Here is an 18,009-nt window from a genome sequence, read left to right as displayed (position 1 = left end):
CTGATTTACTTAGTCCGGACTTCTTCTTCCTTCTTCCCTCCTCTCTCTCTCTCTCGCTCTCTCTTTCCTCCCCTTTTCACTATTCCTACTCCCCTTCCCTTCTCATTTGCTGCTCTATATACTTTTTGCATTGCACGGGGGTTTGTTAGGCCCTCTTTGCTTGTGTAGCCCGCCTCCTCCGTCTCCGTTATACGTGGTCTGGCATCCCCGGTGGAACCAGAGAGCCAACGTAACTACCATCTCTCGGACGGAATTTGAAAGAAGTCACCCTGTACCTTGCTATATCTCCACCTGTGTGGAATACTTGGAATAGGCCTTGATTTTGCTGTGTAAGTCGAGTTTAGGATGATCTTCCGAATCGCCTCTGTGCCGCAGCAATTCTTCTGACTGAAGACCTTTCCCCCATAGTTGACCCTACACCATGCATATCAAAGAGAAGCTTTCCCAGAATGAGGCTGCTGGGAGACCAGGAATCTCATTCGAGTTCTTTCCACCCAAAACAGCCCAGGGTGTCCAGAACCTTTACGACAGAATGGATCGCATGCACGCCTTGGGTCCCTCCTTCATCGACATCACCTGGGGAGCTGGCGGCCGCCTGTCCGATTTGACTTGCGAAATGGTCAATGTTGCCCAATCGGTGTATGGCTTGGAAACTTGTATGCACCTCACATGTACCGATATGCCCGTCGAGAAGGTGGATGCTGCGCTCCAGGCCGCTTACAAGGCTGGCTGCACCAACATCCTGGCTCTTCGTGGAGACCCCCCTCGTGAAAAGGAAAATTGGGAAGCCACCGACGGAGGATTCCGCTATGCGAAGGACCTGGTGAAGCACATTAGGGAGAAATACGGCAATCACTTTGATATCGGTGTCGGAGGTTACCCCGAGGGTGCGGATGACAACCCGGACGTTGATCTTCTGATTGATCACCTTAAAGAGAAAGTCGATGCAGGAGCCTCTTTCGTGATTACTCAGATGTTCTACGATACGGACAACTTCATTGACTGGGTAAAGAAATGCCGCAACAAGGGCGTCGCGGTGCCCATCATCCCCGGTATTATGCCCATCCAGACGTATGCTGCATTCATCAGACGATCGGAGTGGACGAAAACGCGGATTCCGCCTGAGTGGCTGGAGGCCCTGGAGCCCGTTAAGAACGACGATGCCGCTGTGAGAAACATCGGTAAGCGCCTGGTCGCGGACATGTGTAGAAGGCTCCTCCAGAGCGGTCTCAACCACCTGCACTTGTGAGTCATACCTTTTTTGCCTAATTACTTTCTGACAGGATCTGACAATTGCTGCCAGTTACACAATGAACCTCGCTCAGTCAACACAATTGGTGCTCGAAGATCTCAACCTTCTACCGTCCGAGGAGACACCGCTTCAGAGAGCCCTGCCTTGGCGGCCGTCGCTTGGTCTCAATCGCAGAGGCGAAGATGTTCGTCCCATCTTCTGGCGGAACCGCAATTCTTCCTACATCGCTCGCACGCAGACTTGGGATGAATTCCCTAACGGACGCTGGACTGATTCTCGGTCGCCTGCCTTCGGCGAGCTTGACAGTTATGGTATTGGTCTCAAGGGTACGAACGAGCAAAACATCAAGCTGTGGGGACAACCTAAGTCTATCAGGGACATCACCCATATATTTGTCGACTTCCTAGAAGGCAAGTTGGCGCGACTGCCTTGGAGTGACAGCCCGATTACTGCCGAAGCCAACGCTATCAAGGATGACCTTATCGAGCTAAACAAGAAGGGTATCTTTACCATCAACTCTCAGCCGGCCGTGAATGGTGTGAAATCCTCCCACCCGGTATATGGATGGGGTCCCAAGAACGGTTATGTCTATCAGAAGGCATACCTGGAACTCTTGATTCCTTCCTATCTGCTTGATGACTTGATTGCCCGCATCGAGAAGAACGGTTACCTCACATACCACGCTGTCTCTAAGAATGGGAACCTGCGGACCAACACTAATGACAGCCCCAATGCTCTAACCTGGGGTATCTTTGCGGGACGAGAGATTGTCCAGCCTACGATTGTGGAGACAGTCAGTTTCTTGGCTTGGAAGGATGAGGCATACCGTCTTGGTGAAGATTGGGCCAAATGTCACGATGCTTCCAGCCCCAGCAGAAAGTTGATCCAGAGCGTTGTCGATGACTGGTCTCTTGTTAACATCGGTAAGTGCATGCATTCATCAATATGAGGGCTAGTACTGATCTGCACCCTACAGTGAACAATGATTTCCACAACACCAGCAGCCTCTTCGACCTCTTCAAGGATCTGACCGTGAAGGATCTCGATACCGAGATTGCGGTCGAGGATGGTGAAACCAAGGTTCATCAAAACGGCGTCGCGAACGGAGTCGAAGCCACCAACGGCACCGTTGCGAATGGAACCACAACGGAGCTTCCAGTCAAGAACTAGAATACTCCGATCTCCCTTTTTTAATGCCGCTTTCAACAGGCATATCGACGGGCTCACACGCTTAGTCTACGATCGTGCTATGCATTCTCATGCATGCATCCTCTTCAACCCGTCTCCCGACTACTTACTAATTTCAACACATGACGATTACAACTACACCTAATTCAACATCTATCTATTCTCAACGACTTATTCCCGCGGCCCTGAGTCAGGAACACTCGGGCCACAACAAGCAACTCAACGAAACGTTTAACGGCGGCATGAACTGAAGACCTCTCAACGATTTCTTCTCTGAGCGATTCTTATGATACTTCAACATGACATCTTATCTTCTCACTCACAATTATCTCTTAATATTTAACATATACCCCTCGCATGGCATTTTTTTGCGTTTTGCACAACAACACCGACATCGAGCATGGAACCTCAACGTTTATTCCTTTTCATCTATTTTCCACGATAGAGCTCGACGCTTTTGGAAGACACCAGTCTTCTCTTTTTGTCATTTTCACCTTCATCGCATTCAATAAGCGCCGTTCAGACCAACGACGACTCTGCGGGCAAATTCAACTTTCTTGTTTATGCACAGCGACGATCAAAAATTCAACACAAAAGGTAGGGTATAACGGAGTTGGGATCCAAACTTGGGAAAAACAAAAGCGCATCCTTTTCAACATGGGATAAGGCAAGAAATATACAGGCGGAGTCAAGTTAAAGAATGGTCCATTTTCATTGCTTTTTATATTTACCCATCAACCTGCGCACGATACACTGTTCTGGCCTTTATGGATCACTTTCTTGTTCTTCGCGTCTCATCTCATTCCATCTGCCATCTTTCCTTTCTAAATGAGGGATCGATTTTGGCTGTTCAAAAGTTTTCGTGCTTTTCTTTTTCACATTTAGCGGCGGCGGTGATCGTGATGCCGAGTCCGGCCCACCTTGTGGTCGGGGTTGACGGTGGCCGATTGACATGGCATTCTTGAGGAAGGAAGGAAGGAATTACCGGGTGAGGAGTGCCCCGGTGGGAGGTTCGGAGAAGACAGTAACGAGAAGGGAGGATATCCACCATTCATGCATTGTGCCTTCTCTGATTGACTGGAACATACTATCAACACAACTATCTCGACTCACTGTGTTTGTGTATCTCATCGGCGCCGCGTAGACAACGAATTGCCCCCCCCCTCCCTCGTCTTGCACAGACGGGTAAGAGAACAGTTCTCCGCTTGAATTCCGGTAATAAACCTAGTGCTTGTCTCGCAGCGACCGAGAAAAAGTAGAGCCTTTGTGCGCAGTACGGGTTTTCATCTGGATGTAGATGTAAGCTGTTTGATACGAGAAGGGGGACCGCTGACTTGACTTAATCAAGTAAGCAAGGAAGCCGAGGAGGTTAACAGACTCACTCAGCTGCCAGATGGCAGGCGCACATTGTTCCTGTCCCAGACTGCAATGGATTTCCTACCTACCAATCCGAAACTAGACCCGTGTACCGTTTACCTAGCATCTCAAGATCTACAGCAAAATGCAGCAATAAGGATTCGTCTGTTTGTTCATATTCGAAGGATGATAATAAATGACAGCACCGTTGAGTGGGCATAAGAATGAATGGCTGCAGAACGAACGCCAGAAGAGGAACCTCGTAAAATGTAAGACAACCCCACCGCCATGGTGGCACCCAGCCCCACTCTACAAGAGGAGAATCCGTTCTAGACACATAGGCCAATCGCAAACAAAAGCAATCTCAGGGAGAGAAAAAAGCACATCGCCGGCGCTTCTGATAACTCCCCCACATACAAACACACCCATGACGCCTCGAGACTGCGGGAGGGAAAAACTAACACAGTATTACCGCCCCAGCATATAGTATACAGTATAAGCCGGGATGAACCCAAATTTTCCATCCATCCCAATCAACACAATGCCCGACCCAGGGCTCCGAAGAACCAGGCAAACGGTTTCGCGAACCAAATGACCCATGTACTCACGAGGACGACATAGCCCGCTGCGCGACCGATGATCATCATGCAGAATCCCAGGGTAACAATGTACAGCGCGGCCTGGCAATGGTCGATCAGCGAGCGGACCAGGTCCTTTCGGGACGGTCTGGGCCAGGCACCGGTGGAGTTGTAGAGGGAGAGGAATGCTAGGAAATTCTTGAGCACCAGAAGGCAGTGCTCTATCATCATGAGAATGCTGTTGAAAGCAATGCGGACCAGCATCGCTTTGTTGTCGCGATTTACCATCACTTGGCTGTAGAGTTGCTGAAGCTGTATTGCGGAGTCTATGATGGCGTCTTTGATAAGAGTCCATATGGGCTGGTCGTCGGCTGGTTCCTCCGTGCTTTCGGGCCGTTTCGTACCGCTCTCGGATTGCTTCGCTGGGTCCCCGAGGATATCAGCATTGAAGTCCGTGACGTTGAAATGAAATACCCCTTCTTCTCGAGGTGTCTCATAAACTTGCTGTCCGTCCAATTCGGCCACTTCGAAGCTCTGGAGTTCGCGAGGTGAAAGTCTCTCCTCCGATCCGTCTCGACTGATAGAATTCTGGGGAGAGATTTCGGGACCAGACGATGTAGTCCCGATATAAGGCGATACATCTGGAGCAGCTGATGCGCTTGCCACTTGTGCCACATTGTCTTGTACCAATGATGTCTTCAGCTCAGGGGAGGGCTCGAACACGCCTCGTGATACCATGGGTGGTGTGTTCCCACTTCCAGGTGCCAGGCAAGGTGGATGATTCTGTGGAGGAGGATTACCTCGCGGAAGACTGCTCGGGCCTTCTATTATCGCCTTTGACGCCCCGGACGTACGGATGAATCCACGTATAGGCCTTGGCTTGTCCGACGTTCGGCGTTCGGTTTCTGTGCCCCGAGGTTTGATGGTGGGTATCTGTGTCGGTGATGTTGCCTTTGGGCTTACTGAGTTTGGAGAGGTCGGTTTGGAGGATGGTGTGCAAGTTGCAGTCTGTCTTTCCCACGAGTTTTGCCTCACTCGTCGCAGGCCTGCCGTGGATGAGCCTGCCTGGGACTTTGTCCGTGTGCCTGTGATGATCTCTCCTGCGGCTCGAGATGTGGGCTCCTGTGTGCCCGGGGTCTTTTGAGCATGGGCCCTCAGGTCTGTCATCGTAACCATAGTGCGTGTGATAGTGGGTGTGATAATGAATACATCGTCGGACTTGCGGTGTGGCTTTTGCTCGTGAGTCTTTGTCGTCGTGTTTGCCTGAGGTGCCCGGTTTTCTTTCAGAGGGAGTTTCGAAACATTCTCTTTCGAGAGATTTTCGGACTTCTGTGGCAGTCGACAATTGGTGTCCTTGCACATCGTCTTGGGCAACTGCTTCGAGCATTGGGCAAGGTTCGAATTCTGTGAAGTTGGGTTTCGATCTTGCTGAGGGGGCGCCTTTTCTTGGGCTGCTGGTGTGAGGGCGTGTGTCGTGGCTCTTCTTCCTTCTCTGGGAATCTTGGATTTGGGGCCTGGAATGTCGATGACCCTGGGGCGCTCGTCCGTGGTCGAAAAAAGCAAAATCTCGTCCGGGTTCTTGTCGTTCGGTCCGTTGATCTCCTTGCATCCTAAAAAAGAGCCGTCGGCGTTAGCTGCAAAAGGCGTGTTGGTCGACTGCCCAGGTGACTCTTCCCAAATCGTGCTGAACCGTGGCTTTCCAATTTCATCAGGACTATAATAACGAGGTGGTTCCCCGGCGCCTTCATTATCGTTGTTCTCATAAGAAGGTGGATCAGGACTCGGCTCCTGGCCGTCCAGACCAATCATTTTTTTCTCGCGTTGGTCGCTAGGCATGATTTTGTCCTCAGGAGTGGTGGTACGGGGGCTTGGAAGCGTCTCAGGATCGAGCATTGTTCCACCCTCTTTGTGAACCCTCTCGATGCTCTGCTGGAACTTGGAAATCTGCTGTGCATTCAAATGCAAAGGATTTGGCTCTCTCGCTGACGGCATGTTGACAACAAACCGATCCTCCCAGTCGGTCACTGAACTTGCAGGTGCTGATATTGGTGATATCGGATATGACTGGTCGGATGAGTCGGTCGTTACATCTGTTTTCTCGGATGTTGGTGGCTGCGTGGTCTCAGTGGTCGGCAAACCTGGCCCTCGTTCTCCGGTATTTGGGCGTTTTCTTTGACCAACGGCTTGAGTAGTCTCGGATTTCCAGAAGTTTGTTCCTGGAGAAGGTCGATTGTCAAGATGTAGGTTTGGAACATCTTTCCGCAAGCCGACGGGTCGTGTATGTAACTTGTCATCCCGGGGTATACCTCCCGTTAATCTCAACTTATAGTTAGCAATCTCTTGCCTGGGTGAAGTAGCCAATGACACGATCTTCCGGTATGCCTCTTGATAGTATTCCTTGTGCTTCTCCTTACTGCGCAACGGAGCTGGTATTTCCCTCTCGAACCTGTCTCGCACTTTACGCCAGTATTGATCGCCTCCTTTCTCGGCCTGCTTCGGCGCAGCAAGTGACAACGCCCCAAGAGATCTCTTTGGACGAATAGTGCGATCGCCTTCTTGTTCCTTGGTTTCAGTCACGGCAAGTCGTGTTCCAGCAGATTCTTTGGTCTTGTCGCCGGGGGATTTAGGGAGTGGGAGCTTGGTGGGTTTGGTTCTCCGCGCCGCGGTGTCCGACATCGTCTTCGGGTCCTCGGACTTGGACGGTGTAGATTGTTCAGTTCGCCGACCTGGGAGCCCTATGCCTTGTGCTGGGGGCTTTGCTGCGTCATGGGGTCTGGTGCGCTTGCCACGAGGATTTCGAAGTTGCAGCATGTTATCGCTGCTCGGTAGGTGGAGGGCGTGTTCCATCTTTGACCGCTGCTCAATCAGGGAACACCGGCAGCTTCAGGCTGCATCAATACACCGACCCATTCCCTCTGCGATGAATGTGATGGCGATATCGTTGATTTGGGAGCTGTGCGAGGACTAGTGTGCGGTAAGGTGTACAGTACGATGTGGTGGACGAAAACGAGGCTCGACGGAGCCAGGCGAACATTATGCGAGAAAGGCTGGGGAAACCAATACTAGACGCGTTCTGCTGAGGAAATGCTAAGGGATAACAGGCGTAATGATATGGGTGGAATGTTGGACGGCCAAGGCTCGCCTCACTGAAGAATGTGTGAACATCTAGGCAGGAGAGGGCGGGCTGACCAATGCGGAATGCGCAGCTCAAACTTCTGATACCATTTGGCATGGAAGCCGCACGCAGGCCCGAGTTTCAGTATGCTTCCTGCTGGTCGCATTGGAAAGAAAATTGAGGAAACGACGGAACTCAATAGCCCTTACACCCATCAAGTGATCAAGTGGAGTGCGTTGGAATCGCCATGCAACCTTCACTTCACAGGCAAGTAGAAGTGATTTCAGATCAACAGAAACACGATAAGGCCAGTTAAGACAGACGGTCTTCAGGATTGCGGAGGATCGAAATGCATATTGTACAGTGGCTGGCTATCGGGAACTCCATTCCCGAAAATGACTGGAAATCTTCAACGCCGCTCTGAGAAGACCTTATCTCAGAAACAAGGAAAAATAAACAAGGACAAATAAAATCAGATGAACACACTAAACGCCGTACTTGATGCTTGGAGAATGCAAAGTCACGGGATGGGCCATGACGAAAGTTGCTGATATGGTTTGTACAAGAAATACTTTTTGCTGCCAACCTGGTCAAGGGAGGTTTGAGCGTATACCGAATGCTTACAACAAGAAATGGGTTGTTTCACGGCGTGCGCCAGGCTGGCTCCGCCTGGGACCTGGCGTGGCTGGACTTTCTCCCCCAGGCACATTGCTCCGTTTGAGTGGGCTAGACTGCCTTTTCACTGCGCTTGTACCACGCTCTTTGTAGAAAAAGTCTCCGTTACTTTGGAGTCGGCGGTCCAGATTCGCCGAGACCGATTTTCTCAATGGAGAATTAGCGTGAGAATAAACCCCAAGGCTACCTCCGTCGCCAGTAGCGGTTGGAGTTCGTCGAAATTGAGGTTGGCGAATTGATGCAACTGGGTTGCGGACAACAGGGGAAGCATCGCGCAAATGACTAGGGGTCTGGAGGGCACTTGAACGATATGTGGGACCACTAGGTGTACCCGCTGCGGATTGCTGTCCTGACGAGAATCCTTCGGGGTCGATATGTTTGATATAGTTAGGGTTTGGACTCGTCTTGAATCCTCGGTTGATGACGAAGGTTGGTGTGAATGTGTCGACCTTGTTGTGCTTGATGTCGGTATCAGACTCCGAGAATTGAGTTCCAACATCCCTCATTAGAGGTTGGGTTCGAGGATGCACATATTTGGTATCATACTCGCGGAGAACCTCTTTATGAACCAGCATGTTGTCTTTCGCCTGCTGTGTGTAGGATGAGGACAGGAATGTCATCTGCACTGAAAGCAGAGCTGCCAGGAAGAGAGTGGTCACAATGGTAACGCTGGGGCGGGGATCAGACACATGAGTCGGTAGGAATAACCAATAGACTAGAACATGGCCGGGGCTGAACAGGCAGAACAGTCGAATGCAGATGGGGAAAGGATCCCAGACAGCGAGCTCCCAAACATCGCGTTGAGCATCTGGATGCGCTCTCGATTGTGCCGATCCAGACACTACATCGGCCAAGTACCGCAAAGGAGACGCAGTTGTAGGGGTTGAGTCGACTCGCACTCGGTGCGCCGATGGTGTTGCGGGGGCACGATCAATCGAGGCTTCGAAGAGACGATAAAGGCGTTTACGATAAAAAGTATAGAAGGCGTTGAAGGCGGAAAATGTCGTAAGGAGGTGTACCAAGAAGGAGGCCTATCGATAAACAGGTGAGCACCGCTGCTTGAATTCGAGCCATATGAGAAGATCGCACGTACCAACCAACTCAGCCAAGGTGTGCCTTCATCGTCGCCAAACACATCATCTATAGCTTGACTGCCCGTTGTTTGACTGTTGGCTCGGGCGATGAGGAAAGTCAGGTTCAGGAGCACACCGAGCGGCAATGCCCAGTCTTTCTCGAATTGATCCCAGTCATGAGTGTCGACCTCCTCGGATAGCCACAATAGAAAGTCTAGAGGGTTCAGGTAGGATGCGATGCGCTCTGTCAACGGGCGGCGGCGCACAAGCCGGGGCATGGCGGAGACGGCAAGGCTGCTAGGAAATGGGGATGTTAATGGAAGTGAGAAGCAAGCTAGACATATGCCCAGAGGAGAGTGACTGTAAACCAGAACTTATTGAGGAGCCAAGCTCGTGATAAGCTAATTGAGTCAAAGCCGCAAGTTTTCCTCCCGGTTGTAAACAACAATGAGGGATAAGTGAGTGAACTTAGCGGCCGGCCCCGCTTAGATAAGCAGACTCCGGGGCTTAACTTAGTATGACGACGTCCGATGGACTGAACTTATCGGGATCGAGACTCAACTCACTACGGGGCCAGCTGTGCGTTTGTCTCCGCAGACCTTACTTGGATCATTCGCAACGCCTGACAAACCCGATCAGGCGAGCCCATCTTTCTACATCCATCCTCCTTTTTACAATAACACCATGTCGGCTGCGGCCGTCTCCTACAAGGTAACCCCCCCCCCCCTCCCCTTTTAAAGCACCCCCGCTTTTGTTGCTTGAGCTAGCCCGCATACTGACCTCCAACGGCCCGATAGGAACGGCAGTTCCTTGCTGTCATCGGAGATGAAGAGTAAATCCTACCTCTCGTCGGAATTCCTTTTCAACAAGTCATTCGCGAACTGACTGGACACCCAAAACGTGCAGCTCCGTAACGGGACTTCTCCTCGCGGGTATCGGTGTACGTGTTACCCTGAAAGTATCCGAAGAACATTGGGTAGCATGCGACCAGCAACTGACCCTCCGATGAAGCACGTCACAGATGGCCCCGACGCGCAACGAAACTTCCTTGTCGTAGACTCGAAGACGGAAACCTCTGCGATCGAAAAAGCATTCCACAGCTTCACGCAGGAGCGACAGGATATCGCCGTCCTGCTCATCAACCAACATGTACGTGATGGAACAGCGTGATAGTCGCACGCGTTCAATCGCGATGATAGCGATGCCTGCTCGCTGAATGCCCCGATATTGACAACTATACTCAGATTGCGGAACGCATCCGCCACGCCGTCGATTCATATGCCGAGGCTTTCCCCGCGGTCCTCGAGATTCCCAGCAAGGACCATCCCTACGATCCCGAGAAGGATAGCGTGTTGAAGCGGGTGCGCCGACTCTTTGGAGAGTAAATCAGAGACAGGAGGGACAGGAGATTGTCCACTAGGAGCAATCAATACAAGACTAGATTCTCGATCGACCCTGCTGCATACGCTTCCCTACTACCTGTTGTTCCTTTACTTGGTCGCTCCCGCCTGTTATGGAGAACGACTGTTCCCAAAGCGGGAGAAAGATACCCATGATATTTGTTCATAGACTTCCACCTGTCAATGTTGCAAGAGCGTTGCTGATATTCAGAACCTGTCTAATGGTATTATTTTTCACATACCAGTCTCTATGTACACTGTTAACTCTGATTACGGTGTCTGGAGTTTAATCTTTGATACGCTAGCAGACAAAGTCTCCTCATTTGATCTTGGTACACATGGTATTAGTACTATGGTGACAGGGGAAGCCCAACGGTGAGCGGTCGTGAAGAATATGACAGTATGCTATGCCTCTGAGCAAATGCTCCAGAACGCCATAAATAACAGAACGCAGGCGAGGAGGCCGAGTAGTAATGATCGTGAAGCGTAAAACAGCAGCTAATGGAGCACTGGTCAACAACAAGCAGAATAACTGGACATAATAACCGGACTTAAAGCAAAGGAGGTCACAAGACGGTTGTCAGCTTGCAATACAAACAATCATGGGCAGTGAAAGAGCTCGTGAACATCTAGCACAATCCACAGCTGATGTGCATCATAAGATGAGTGGTAAGCACCCGGAGTTATGCTAGTGGCATTTAGAAGAGAGAGCCCCTCTTGAACTCAATGTTTCGCGCGTCGAGGCAGGTAATCCGCTCATCATTCACAGACATGACATCGGCATGGACCGTGTATTTGCCCTAAATAATAGATGCCTTAGGTCAGTTTCGGTTCGTGGCAGTTTGGGTCTTCGTGGTAGTGGAACGTACCGGAGGAATTTGACTGGGCAGGTCGACCTGCTTTGTCAAGACCAGATCGCCTTTGTCCAACGGGCATTCGAGGTCAACATTGGTAAGTTGATCGCAGAGATCGGCCTTCTGCCTGATCAGAGTAATCAGACCATATTTGACCTCGAGCAGAACGTAAGCACCCTTCTCGATCGGCTCCTTCAATGTGCCACTGGCCTCGATTGTAAGAGTATGGCCACTGCGAAAGATTAGCGATGAATATCACGGGATGACAAGCGGCTGTATCGCAGTACGACGTACGGAAGAGGAGGATTAGGGGACAAGTCGACTTTCTTGATCTCGAGGACGTCGCCGGAAGGATTAGCGCAGTATTCTAAGGGATTATCGCCTTTAACAGGGATTCCATTGGTACTGATCGGAGACTGCGAGTTGAAGAAGTCGATCGACCGAGCGGTAACGGCGAAGGGAGCGACGCTGAGGAGGACTGCGGCGGCAGTAGATAAGAGCTTCATGGTTGCAAGACCTGGGGGACTGTGGCGTGTTGTGACCTAACGAAGTGAGCGCGATGTGGGAGCTGAGAACGAAATGGGCGGGTGAGGATAAAGTATATGCTGTATAGTTTACGAGCAGAAGAGCTTAATGGGAAGCGGAGTGATGCACGGTGAGGAGGCGAAATGGAGGAGACGAAGAGCGGTGTCATGGGACGTACCTGGCTTGGCAGCCGCCGATGACGACGGCTAGGGGGGGAAACCCACGTGATGGCGCCTGCGCCCTTTCCAGTCCTTGCCTATTGGAATTGAAATGAATGCATGGCCGATCAATCTAATTTAATTCGAGTTCTCGAGCTGGTGGCTTCATTCCAATTGTGATTCTTGATGACCTCTTCAGGTCTATTGTAGTATGGACCACTTTGCTATGGAGTAAAGGTACTCAATCTGGGGTTATTGACCCACCACACACCGGCCCAAAGGGCACAGCTTATCGTTGTTCACGCATATGCCTTGTACATCAATCTCCGCAATGCTAAACTTTCATAACTGACCAACACACAGATAATGGCTTCACTCCTGACTCTCTTAAACTTATGTATTGGACGTATTCATCAAAATATAGCTATTTACAGGTTCAACCTCTGCTTCAATGCTCGGAGACAAAGATGCCCGCCATTCCCATGCCCTAAAATGAAAACCTCAGTCAGCATTGAGCAGTAATCGGCTACTCTACTTGGAGTGAACTTACGGTTCCGACACACATCGAGGTCACCGCGACTCTCTTATTTTGACGGCGCAGCTCTGAGAGGGCGGTGACAACTTGGCGAGCTCCAGTGCAGCCCAGGGGGTGGCCGAAAGCACTAGATTCAATTAGCAGATGATGCTTCGGAAAGAAACCACGCAGACTTACATAGCACCACCTCGAGGGTTAACTTTGGCCTCGTCCAAGGCTAGCTTCTGCACGCAGTACGTTCCCTATGTGGAGAGTTAGTCCTTGATCGTGCTTTTATGGAGTGAAAGTGCGCGTACCATCGATGCGAAGGCCTCATTGATCTCGAAGATATCAACCTCCTCCTTGGACAGCCCGACCTTGGAAAGGATCTTGGGGATAGCGATGGACGGACCGATACCCATGATTCTGGGCTCCAAGCCGGCCACGGTGGCGCCGCAGAACTTAGCCAGAATGGGTTGACCGAGTTCTTGGGCGCGGGAACGCTTCATAAGAATCAGACCTGCGGCACCATCGGTTATCTGACTGGCGTTTCCACCCGTGGTGGCGCTGGGTTTCCATTGGGGAAAGGCCGAGCGGATCTTGCCCAGCGACTCCGCAGTCGTGCCGTATCGAATACCGTCATCGCGATCGACGATGATATCCTTCACCTCACCAGTCTTGGGGTCCTTGATTTGAGTCTTGACGGGGACAATCTCATCCTCAAACCAGCCTGACTTCTGAGCGTGCTCGGCTTTCTGGTAGCTCTTTGCCGCAAATTGGTCGTGTTGTTCACGAGAGATGTTGAATTGAGCGGCGACGTTCTCGGATGTTTGGCCCATGGGCTGTGCATTCTGCGAAGCAATGGGGTGTGCCGTGACCTGGGAGGACATCTCAGGCGCGCCTCCATCGGCATTGGTACTCATGCTCTCCGCTCCAACCGCAATGCCGACGTCAATGGATCCAGCGATGATCTGGTTGGCGATATTCTGGATGGCCAGCAAGCCAGAAGAACAGAAACGGTTGGCAACAGAAGCAGCTGCAGTTACCGGAAATCCTGCAGCCAATACTGCAGAGCGTGCAACATAGGCGGAACCGGGACACAAGACGTTCCCGACACAAACATCTTCAACGAGATTCGGGTCCAGGTTAGATTTTTCGCGAATAGACTAATGGATGATGCGGTCAGCCAACGGGCAAGTGACGCAAGCAGACACAAATGACTTACTGTGAGCAACGAGATCAAGAGGTTGTCAAGCGTAGTGTCTTTGAGTCCGCCCTTTCTGGCCTTTGTGAGGGGAGTTCTGGCGGCAAATGTGATCACCTAATAATCTCAAGTCAGCTCCAGTCTAGAATACGGATCAGGGTAGGTTGCTGTAGTGCCATACAATATCGTCAGGGTTCTGGGTCAGAAGCTTTTGCCGGGCAGAGGCAGCTGCCGGGCTGGCAAGCTGGTTTGCGATCGAAGATAACCGTTGCTGAGGGGAAGACATTGTGCTAGTTCTATATCTTTCTTCTTTCCCACTTAAAGTTGAAAGAAATTCTTTGCCCGACTATTAGGAGGCTGCGGTGAGTATGAGAAAGAAAGTCAGAGGTCAGAGCAAAGAAACAATAGAAAGGTTGATCAGACACTCTTCCCCAGGAGTTGGGATTGTTTTATTAAGCTGGGGCAAACCGCCGCCGGACAAACAGCCGCGGCTCCAGCAACAACAGGGCAAGCCAGATGCAGAAAAGCAGCCGAGCCGAGATCGGGTTAGGGAGTGGGAGCGACCAGGCTTGCAATGCCGATCGAGCGGGTCTACTGTATCCAGTGTATCCACCTTTGCCCCCCCCTCATGAGGTTCTCTCCGCCAACCTTTTACGTACAGATGTGAATTGGGTCTGTGGGTGATCCATGGAAAGGCCGGGTGAGCATAGAGGCAGTTCAAATGGCCGACACGTAGTTCAAGCCGAGGCGTGAGTGGTTTGCTGCAGACTCGGGGAGGAAGCCTGTACTGGAGTGGTAAAACTGGTAAGATTGGTAAGATACGGTAAGTTCAGTCGGCCTCGGCTCAGTCGGTGGTCGGCCCCTCCGGATTTCCATTCTCATTGGGATTTCTTCTGTGAGTTCTCCCCGCGCGTCCTGTCAGTTGCGGGTCAAGTTTCCAAGGTTATCTTGTCAGATACCCCGTGCATTGAAATAATACACGGGATTCATCATGACAGCTGAGGATAATCGAGTAGAAGGGGACGACTTTGGCAAACATGTCCCGACCCCGACGGTCCGACTCAGAGCGGACAGTCAATGATTAACTGCCAAACTGTTCACGATGATGGGACTGAAGTCTACCATCTGGCTCATATGCAGAGTCTCCCTCCTCGCTGCTGGGCGGAATAGAACCATACTCCCACTAAAGTCAGACAGCCAGATTATCCAGCCCAACATGATTGCATACAGAGAGCATGATTTATCTATCTTCCAGTTATTGATAACTTAGCCTGCATGGATGCGACTGGACTGTTAATTACCGCCGCGGTCTGAAAGGTTGCTTAGATAAACCAACTCTGGTAACGTTAACTTACAGCCGTACCAGACGACGGCAGTTCCCAGCTGTTTTGTCTCCCGACCCCAGATTCCGAACTTTCTGCTAGCCCCCATTCGCCATTCGGATGCCTTTAATTGTTAACTACCCCAGATCTTGACCTCTAGACGCTGTTTTTCTTAGATAACTGGACTGACCCGACGCAATCGAGGTCCGTGTCCTTATTACATAGCTTCTGAACCCATCAATTGCAGCCGTCACTGTCCGAGTCTCTCTCATACACATACACACTCCCCCCCAAGACGATCAAGGCTGGGGAAAAGTACTAGGTACTGTCAGCATGGAGCTCTTCTCGGAGATAAGCACATCCTCCCTTGCAATTGCATCTGCCCTCTCTGTGGCGGCAGGTGCATACCTCAATGCAAAATATTCCATTGCCAGTGATGTCTCAGCGCTGTACAAAGACAGATCATGGACAAATCGTTTGGGTCAACGCATTGCGCAGCTGGGCGATACGGCCACCATCTACAAGATGCTCGAACGAGTCGTCGAAGTAGAAGGTCACGGCGCAGACGAGGCACTTTGGTTTGAGAACAAGACATGGACATATGCTCAATTGAAGGATTGTATGTGAACCCAACCATTGTCCCCAAGGAGCTTCGGTCCGGCTAACCTTATGCAACAGTGGTTGATCGATTTGCTGCTCTTCTTCACGCCAGAAGTATAGGCCCGGGAGACTTCGTGGGCGTCTTCACCACCAATTCCCCGGAGATGGTCGTGACCATCTACGCACTCTCGAAACTCGGAGCTGTTGCTGCTCTCATCAACACAAACCTTCGCGGTAAGGATACGTGACGAGCACGTCTGATTGAAGTTAGGGCTGAGCTGATTGAAACTGGGCAGACGACACCTTCACTCACTGCCTCAGTGTCTCCGGCAGCAAGTTCATTATTTCAACACCCGATCTGTCGCAACATGTCTGTTCGGATTTGCCGCATCTCGCCTTCAACCTGACATCTTTCGAAGGGGTTTCTTCCGGTACAGCAGAACTTATCACATCAGCAGACCTACAGCAATTTTCGCCCACGGGGCTGTCTGCTGCTAAGAGATCTCCTAGTGACCTGAGCGCACTTATCTACACCTCGGGCACCACGGGCAAGCCCAAAGCTTGCGCTATTCGCAACATGATGGGGCTAATCACATCTAACCCCCAGACGGTTGACATCAACAACCGCTCCAAGTACTACCCTCTGCGGACTTACTCCTCCCTTCCCCTCTTCCATGGAACGGCTTACTTCACTGGTATCTGTTACTCCGTTGGAAACGCCGGTACGCTCTGTCTCCGGCGAAAGTTCTCCGCTTCGCAATTCTGGAAGGACGTGCATGATTCGCGAGCAACACGCATACTATACATTGGTGAGCTCTGTCGGTATCTCCTATCGACACCCCCTTCCCCCTACGATCGCAACCATGCCTGCATAGTCGCCAACGGCAATGGCTTGCGGGGTGAGATTTGGGAGCGTTTCCGACAACGCTTCGGCGTGCCTGAGATCCGCGAATTCTATAGATCCACAGAAGGAGTGGCCAAGTTTGATAACTTTGGAGAGGGCGCGTGGGCCGCCGGCAAGGTCGGACATTCGGGCTTCATCAAGCGTGCGATGGAAACCGATACCTATATTGTCAAATATGACACGGAAACGGAAATGCCGTACCGGGATCCCAAGACAGGCTTCTGCGTGAAATCCAGACTCGGCGAAGAAGGAGAGGCGATCGGGAGGGTGAAGAGCCGCGGCCTCCTCACCGAATACCTCCACAACGAGGACGCCACAGAGAAGAAGTTGCTGCGCGATGTCTTCGAGAAAGGGGATCTGTTCCAACGCACCGGAGATCTGGTGGTTCGGGATCACGACGGCTGGGTCAGGTTCCAGGACCGCGTGGGTGACACGTTCCGCTGGAAGGGCGAGAACGTGAGTGCGGGCGAGATTCGAGATCACATCTGCCGGCTTCCGGCTATTCACGATGCCGTGGTATACGGTGTGAAGTTGAGCGCGTATGTCATTGAATCTCCTGGGCGCAGGCCATGACTGCAATCTGAATGTGCTTCCATGCTGACGAGTGGCTCTTACTAGGTATGATGGCCAAGCTGGTGCTGCAGGTATTACCCTCGAGGATGCTTCACCCGCCACCGAGACCGAAGTCATGGCCAACCTCTATCCCGAGTTGAAGAAGAGGGGAGTGCCGTCTTATGCTTTCCCTCGGCTAATTCGACTCACACAGAAGTAGGCACCCCGCTACCATTTCAAATCTATTGCAAAAGGGAGTATTTTGCTGACCTACCGCCAGGGTGGAAACCGGAGTTACGTTCAAGCAAGCCAAAGGAGCTCTGACCAAGAAGGGATGGGACCCACGGACGGACTGGGACGGTGACAAGCTGTACTGGCTGGATGGCACACAGTACAAGAAGCTCGATGAGAAGAGCTGGTCATCTATAGAAAGTGGACAGGCCAAGCTGTGATGAGTGCATGGGGCAAGAAGCGGCAGCCAGTTTTCTTTTCCTTGGGGGCTACTTGGGTGGCGTACTGTACAGACCTCGTACGGAGAACTCAGACACATAGATGCAGTTATATAGTGTAGATAATAGCCGGTCTAGACTCGAACAATATGATTTGACAGCATCGATCGTCAAGAATCGACCACGTGGTACTAGATGTATGCAACTGTGAAGACCCGGGGGAGTGGCTGCCTGAAAACGGAATTGTTTGTGCATGAGCGTCCACCACAATGTAACCACTCGCAACGCAA

At 51.4% G+C, this 18,009-nt stretch overlaps 7 protein-coding genes across 7 annotated transcripts; 3 read left to right on the top strand and 4 right to left on the bottom strand.

Annotated features, from left to right (window-relative positions):
* Positions 1–421: 421 nt before the first annotated feature.
* On the top strand, positions 422–2,422 carry ASPACDRAFT_24908 (methylenetetrahydrofolate reductase (NAD(P)H) MET13; the record flags this gene model as incomplete). The annotated part of the gene is made up of 3 exons (XM_020199299.1): positions 422–1,245; positions 1,304–2,175; positions 2,229–2,422. 3 exons carry the CDS (start codon positions 422–424, stop codon positions 2,420–2,422), a joined length of 1,890 nt encoding a protein of 629 aa, XP_020058800.1.
* Positions 2,423–4,329: 1,907 nt separating this feature from the next.
* On the bottom strand, positions 4,330–7,221 carry ASPACDRAFT_25465 (putative NTP binding protein; the record flags this gene model as incomplete). Its single annotated transcript, XM_020199336.1, has 3 exons — positions 4,330–5,039; positions 5,130–6,116; positions 6,237–7,221. 3 exons carry the CDS (start codon positions 7,219–7,221, stop codon positions 4,330–4,332), a joined length of 2,682 nt encoding a protein of 893 aa, XP_020058799.1.
* An 888-nt stretch (positions 7,222–8,109) lies between these two features.
* Positions 8,110–9,515, bottom strand: ASPACDRAFT_24984 (Nur1/Mug154 family protein; the record flags this gene model as incomplete). Its single annotated transcript, XM_020199302.1, has 2 exons — positions 8,110–9,195; positions 9,258–9,515. 2 exons carry the CDS (start codon positions 9,513–9,515, stop codon positions 8,110–8,112), a joined length of 1,344 nt encoding a protein of 447 aa, XP_020058798.1.
* A 305-nt stretch (positions 9,516–9,820) lies between these two features.
* Positions 9,821–10,877, top strand: ASPACDRAFT_76860 (H(+)-transporting V1 sector ATPase subunit F). Its single transcript, XM_020204806.1, has 5 exons — positions 9,821–9,948; positions 10,035–10,069; positions 10,144–10,177; positions 10,249–10,386; positions 10,482–10,877. The coding sequence occupies exons 1-5, from the start codon at positions 9,922–9,924 to the stop codon at positions 10,620–10,622; spliced, it is 375 nt and encodes a 124-aa protein (XP_020058797.1). The 5' UTR covers positions 9,821–9,921; the 3' UTR covers positions 10,623–10,877.
* A 67-nt stretch (positions 10,878–10,944) lies between these two features.
* On the bottom strand, positions 10,945–12,145 carry ASPACDRAFT_76854 (ML domain-containing protein). The gene is made up of 3 exons (XM_020204805.1): positions 11,786–12,145; positions 11,507–11,723; positions 10,945–11,437 (listed from the first exon to the last, which is right to left on the bottom strand). Exons 1-3 carry the CDS (start codon positions 11,995–11,997, stop codon positions 11,336–11,338), a joined length of 531 nt encoding a protein of 176 aa, XP_020058796.1. The 5' UTR covers positions 11,998–12,145; the 3' UTR covers positions 10,945–11,335.
* Positions 12,146–12,307: 162 nt separating this feature from the next.
* ASPACDRAFT_115408 (putative peroxisomal 3-ketoacyl-coA thiolase (Kat1)) lies at positions 12,308–14,473 on the bottom strand. The gene is made up of 6 exons (XM_020195898.1): positions 14,074–14,473; positions 13,914–14,009; positions 13,006–13,854; positions 12,887–12,951; positions 12,725–12,836; positions 12,308–12,661 (listed from the first exon to the last, which is right to left on the bottom strand). Exons 1-6 carry the CDS (start codon positions 14,176–14,178, stop codon positions 12,623–12,625), a joined length of 1,266 nt encoding a protein of 421 aa, XP_020058795.1. The 5' UTR covers positions 14,179–14,473; the 3' UTR covers positions 12,308–12,622.
* A 1,074-nt stretch (positions 14,474–15,547) lies between these two features.
* On the top strand, positions 15,548–17,722 carry ASPACDRAFT_51004 (putative bifunctional fatty acid transporter/acyl-CoA synthetase (FAT1); the record flags this gene model as incomplete). The annotated part of the gene is made up of 5 exons (XM_020202421.1): positions 15,548–15,833; positions 15,893–16,048; positions 16,111–17,257; positions 17,337–17,486; positions 17,551–17,722. 5 exons carry the CDS (start codon positions 15,548–15,550, stop codon positions 17,720–17,722), a joined length of 1,911 nt encoding a protein of 636 aa, XP_020058794.1.
* Positions 17,723–18,009: the final 287 nt, after the last annotated feature.

The sequence above is a fragment of the Aspergillus aculeatus genome (genome assembly GCF_001890905.1).
Source record: "Aspergillus aculeatus ATCC 16872 unplaced genomic scaffold ASPACscaffold_4, whole genome shotgun sequence".
In the NCBI taxonomy this organism is placed as follows: domain Eukaryota; kingdom Fungi; phylum Ascomycota; class Eurotiomycetes; order Eurotiales; family Aspergillaceae; genus Aspergillus; species Aspergillus aculeatus.
This window is presented reverse-complemented; position numbering and strand designations above follow the sequence as displayed.